The sequence below is a fragment of the Phaethon lepturus genome, unplaced genomic scaffold, assembly GCF_000687285.1.
Source record: "Phaethon lepturus isolate BGI_N335 unplaced genomic scaffold, ASM68728v1 scaffold20118, whole genome shotgun sequence".
In the NCBI taxonomy this organism is placed as follows: Eukaryota; Metazoa; Chordata; class Aves; order Phaethontiformes; family Phaethontidae; genus Phaethon; species Phaethon lepturus.
The window spans coordinates 23,869-29,527 of record NW_010557150.1 but is presented as its reverse complement, the minus strand read 5'-3'; the positions used below and the strand labels follow the sequence as shown (position 1 = coordinate 29,527).

Below are 5,659 nucleotides of genomic sequence, written 5' to 3'. Positions count from 1 at the left end.
TGTTTCTGTGATTCTGTGATTCTGTGAAAGCAAGAACTTGGTCATAGCACCAAGTCCCAGGCCAGTGTCCTAACTGTGAAAGAATCTTGACTTTAATTGTGAAGTAACTACCTGAGCATGGTAGATGATCCAGAGGACAAATTACTATAAGGGAGTAGCAATCCGTTCTTTGTCAGTGTTTCACAATCTTTAGGATTGGTGCTTTTGCACTTGCATGAATCCGTTCATCAAACAATTGGTGCTTTACAATGATAAGCAGCAAGAGCGTCTCTACTGTGTGGGTAAGAGAAGAACCCAAGACCAAGTTTAACTGATTTCCCCGAGGTCACGCAGTATTACTGGGAAAGTAATGTGGTGGAACCCAGGTCCCCACAGTGTTAGGCTCATAGTCTTACTGCAAGAACAATGATCTCCCTCAAATAATCGATCTTTGTTCTCAAATAAGTCACATTTAATTTCACAGATGGAAAATTGACCCTTAATAGAAGTGATCTAGTTCTGGAAGTCATTCCTGTGCTGAGATGGACAAACAGCCTAGAAGGTTTTTCAAAATAAGGCACTGAATTCCAATTTATTTTAATGCAAATCGGGGTGCTGGTTGTGTTATTTAACTTTTTACGTCATCATCTGAGCAGGGAGCTCCGTTTATCCTTAATAGAAAGAAAGGAGCCGAAGGTGACTCCCTCAGATGTGGATGTCTGCATTGTAAACTTCACAGTTTAGTGAGAATACTCCTAGTGCGGGAGCAGGTTAGATGCTCTTGGAGTTTTTACCTTAAATATTTGTATTGGGAAGACTGTACTTGGTTGCAAACATCAAGTGCCCAGATTGGGCTCCTGAGTGCTTGCGTTCTGCTTCAGTGTCTTAGAAGATCACTTAGTTGACAACACAGTCCAGGGCTGGGCAGGAAATACCATGAAATTAGAGTTACAATTTGACCATAAATCAACTTCATGAAAGTTAAGAAAAACAACCTAGTCCCCTATATCGTATGCTATACTTCCTTTCCTAGTTCTCTGGTAAAGGGCAGCCCTGCTTTTTAAATTTTCTGTATATAATATAAAACCACCTAAAATTCAGAGCCTGCTGGGGAATTTTTGATTTGCTTCTCACGGAGTCTGAAAAAATGAAAAAGAGATTTGAGTCCTATTTGTTACACAAACACCTGGACTTCGATTTTTAAAAAGGAAGTACATAAACAGGTAATAAATCAGACTATTAAGGCATTGTACTTTAACAATATACAGATCTTTTGATTTTACAGAGGTTTTGTCTGTACTGTTGAGTGGCATATTTTTCATATTACATATACTTTAAAAGCATTTACAAGTGGACGTGGACCTGTTCTGCTCCTAAATTTTTCACAGAGGAAGCTCACGTTACATTGCATTATTAATGTGCATCTCATTCTTCCGTTCCCAAATCTGCAACTAGCAGATAACTAGCAAATATATAACATATATTCTGCTATTTATTTTAAACATCAAGCAACTGAGCAAGCGAGAGCAAAAACTCCTGAGGGGGAAGATTATTTTTAAAATATAATTTCACTTTCCTATCAGGTTATTTTTTAGAGCTGAAAAATTGCTGGTAATTGACATTTACCATAACGAGTCCCTTTCCAGCACGTTAACATTTTCTCCACCCGCTGACACTCTCCTCCGACCCCTCTTTTACACTATTGTCGCTTTTGCATTTCCCTCTGCCACCTCCTCGCCCTCCCCACAAACGCACTCGCAGTCTCATTCCATAGGGAGCATCTGTGAGTGACAACCCAGGACAACATCATGTTGCTCTTGAGGCCAACTTCATTTAGGAATTTTTCACAACTTTTTACAAGTAAACCTGGTTTAATCTAGTGGAATATTTATGAGAGTTGGCGACTCTGCCAAGAGTTCAGGGGAAAGCAAGCTCCTTAAGTTTCCTAACCCCCGAGTTAGTAATTAATTTGTGCCTTCGTGTATGTTACAGCTCATGTCTCATTTTGTTTGTTCTTCTCTAATCCACGCTCCGCAGTAACAGAAATCCTCATAGCCACAGAAGTGTTTAAGCCTGTCATTTAATCCTGTTCTTGGCCCTAGCTGTAGTTTATAAAATGAAACTAATTATTAGGGTTTGAGTGTGGTAGTTTCCAAGAACTCAAAGTCAATTCCCTGTTGTTTTAGATTGTTTAAAACCTGTGCCAAATCTGCCTGTGACTTAACTCTTCTTGTCTAATGCCTTAACTCTTCTAACTAATGCAAAGATAGATGTGGTCAGCTGAGCAAGCAGGGGAAGCAAGAACTGCGGCAGCTATCGAGCCAGATTTTGTACGACATTTCAAACCCTAAAGATACGTGTTTATGTACGTCCTTTAAAATCACAAGCAGTACGTCAGGGAGCGGGGTTCACACTGCAGGAGCTCATCATTTCCACCTCAGAACCTCTTGCTAAAACTGGCTAGTGGGATGTCGGTACGGTCGTACATGTGCTTTAAACTGAACCAGCAAACTGCTCCCGGTTGCGGTTGTGTGGGTGCTCCGGCCGGTGGGGAACCCGGCATCCCGGGAGCTCCCGCCGAGGCGCTGGGAGCTGGGATTGCTTAACGCCGGGCGGGTTATCCCGGGGACGCCTTCGGCACGCTCTGCAGAGCGCTCCTCCGGAAAACAAATGCTGCGGCAGCCTTCGTGGCAGGAGAGCTGCCGCAGCTCCGCGAGCAGCAGCAGAAGGGCACAGTTCCTCGCACGAAGAGGTTCCTTCGCTTCTCGGCGTGCCCGCTGCGACAGGCAGCAGGCATCCTTCGCTGCCCGCCGCAGTCCCTCCTAGCCGCTTCGGACTAAGGCTGCTCAGCTCCTTTTCGAGCTTGTGTTTTGGGGAGTTGGAACCATACTTCTGACGGATCAAGACTGTTGATCTCTGTAAGACATTTTGATAGCAGTCACTTCTTCATCTTTTCCTGGCGGTGAATTTCTTTTGCTACCCATATGGTTTTCTGTCTGTATTGCCAGGAAGCTACACTCAACAGCTGTATTTATTTGGTAACATTCTGTGTTCGACCTATGGTTTTCTCCGATGGCTGTTTTACTGACAGAGCCAAGAGTTTGCAGATAGATTGCATTAAAAAGTCAGAAGTATAAGAAAAAAAAAAAGTCTTTTAATAATAGCTGTTGCCCTGACAATAAGTTCAGTTTATATGTTTTTATGTTTAATACATAAATCTATCTATTTCCTCTATAGCGGAAATTCTTGAAAAAAACTGTGTTTTCTTTTTTTTGTTGTGTAGCTTAAAGACGGTATTTGAGCATTGCTTACAAATATATACTTAAACCTCTGTATTTGACATAAGATATGCAGTGACTACCCCACGTGCTGCGTTCCTACTCATTTGGACCCATGAGCGAGTCCAAGTTTCGACCTATGTTGTGAAACCGTGGCTGCATTTCAGCGAGTTGCAGCTCCCTGGTTCTCCACCTTTGCAGCTGAAGAGAGACGTACGTTGTCTCTCCCGCTCCACATCATCGACACAGGATTTTCAGCAGAGTTGTCGGTGCTGAAGAAATGAACTCGCCAGCCGCAGCAACACTGCAACTGTTTAATTTCATGACGGAAAGTTTTGCTGAAGATGTAGTAAATAAAAGGATTATATGCTGTTGAAGATTTGGCAAACAGGCAGGGCAGCAGTGTAACGATGGGCTGTAGGGAATCGCTGGAGTTAAATATGGACCAGAAGCTGGCTGCCGCATACGGTGTCCACGAGCTCAGGAAGCCGACCGAGATGAGCACCGCCATCTGAAAGGGAAACGGGGCTTCAGTTCTCAGCTTGTGCTGGCCGGGGCTGGTATGTGGTGTGTGGATAAAACCACGCCTGAACCACCTGAAATACCTGAAACTGTACGCGTGCTGTGTTGTGACACGAGCACGGGCAACGCTCGGCAGTGCATGTATGCTCCTCTTCCCACCTGGCAGATCTACACGGTGGGTTTCTTATGAGGCAATTGTTGTTTTCATCTCCTTCCCTCACTCTGGCTGCAATATGTCATGGGAGACACAGCCCAGCCAGGCAGTATACAACCTATCAACAGACTGGCCCCAGAAAGCTTGGGTCAATTCTGCTTTTCCACAAGAAATGAGCAACTGAAGTGCTTATCTGAAAAAAATGTTCTATTAAAAACTCCTGTTTCCATACACAATTTCTGTGTAGCTCTCACTCAGTCAATTAAAAATGCCCAGGATGACAGAACAAGACCTCCACCCCAGCTACCACATGAAAGGATTCAACAGCTATTCCAGCATGACTGGAAATCCGTGTGTCCATGAAAATCTTGGATGCAACTGCCTGAAGATTTAACAAGCTGCATCAGACCTACGATATATCATCCTGACTAAGCTACTGAAGTGACAAGGACTCCAGGAGCCCCCTGCTCCTCTGAGGAGTGCAGAATATGGGTGAGACAAACCACATCTCTATCTTTGGTCAATGCTAGAGAAAAGCAATGAAGGGTCATCATGAGCCATGCGTGAGCAGAGCCAGTTCTCTGCAAGCTCCTGGTTACCGCAAACTCTTCTCATCACTGGGATAACTCACCAATGTCAGCTTCTTCTCCAGTTTAGCTGCATTAGGGATCCTGTCAATATTCTGGATCTCTTGGTACGCTTTATGAACCTTCCAGGCAATTCCCAAGTAGCAGGCAACAATGGTCAGTGCAGGCAGGACTGTGCACAGGAGGAACATGCTCAGGATGAATGAAAAGCCATTGGAGGAGTTGTGGAACTTGCTCCAGGCTATTGTACAAGAGATGCCAAATGGCTCAGGGCCATAGTAGCCCCAGCCTACCAAGGGCAGAATGGCCCAGAGCAAGGAGTAGAGCCAGATGAAAGTAATCAAGATGCGAACAGTGTTCTTGGTGATTTTGTTACCTGCAAGAAAGAGGAAGAGCAAGCATGTATGGATCTCATCTCAGCTACACGCCTTTTGCCATAACTTCCCAAACAGAAGGATGGTGGCTGTAAATATGCCTGGGCTGCTGCTGCAGTTCCCTAACCTTTGGTCTTCTTGAGAAACATAACAGAGAGTGTCCATGGGTTGGATGGGACCTGAGTGCATCCCTCAGTGCTGATCTAAAGTTTGGTAAAGCAGGCACATTGACAAGATCGAGCTGACCCCAAATGTATCGTGCTCCCAGCCCAGGAGTGCCAGGAGGATACTTCTTCCTCTCAAATTCCAGCATGCCTGATTGCATGCAAACAGGAAGGTAAGCCAGTCTGGTCCAGAAAAACATTGGGGCTCCCCACTCTCAGGTAGTTTAACCTGGTTTTACTGAGAAATGAGAAACCTCATTGTTTCATAAGTAATTTAATCAGATCCTTCTAGGAACATTAGGGTCTGATATTGGACTCTGAACATAATAGCCTAAATGCACCATTATGAGGTTAACAGAGATGTAATTACTTACTGTTGGATTTGGATGAATTGGTAACAAGGAAGCGAATCACAGCCATGGCACACAGGGTCATCATGCTGCAGACACCAAAAAGGAAACCCATCAGGGCATAATATACGCAGGACGCATCGCCTCCCAGCCAAGCGTGGTTCCAGGCGGACGCAATGGCCAGCGGATACATGCTGATGGCCATTCCAATATCTGCTACTGCCAAGTTGACTGTAAGCAGCTCCGGTGAC

General features: G+C 44.6%; 1 protein-coding gene across 1 annotated transcript in view; it reads right to left on the bottom strand.

Moving 5' to 3' along the window:
• Positions 1 to 3,420: 3,420 nt before the first annotated feature.
• Positions 3,421 to 5,659, bottom strand: part of LOC104625150 (opsin-5-like) — a 7,889-nt gene continuing 5,650 nt past the window's right edge. The window contains 3 exon segments of the mRNA XM_010292701.1: positions 3,421 to 3,768; positions 4,565 to 4,896; positions 5,433 to 5,659. The exon segment at positions 5,433 to 5,659 is cut by the window's right edge and continues 29 nt beyond it. Of these exon segments, the coding sequence (XP_010291003.1) occupies positions 3,421 to 3,768; positions 4,565 to 4,896; positions 5,433 to 5,659 (907 nt within the window).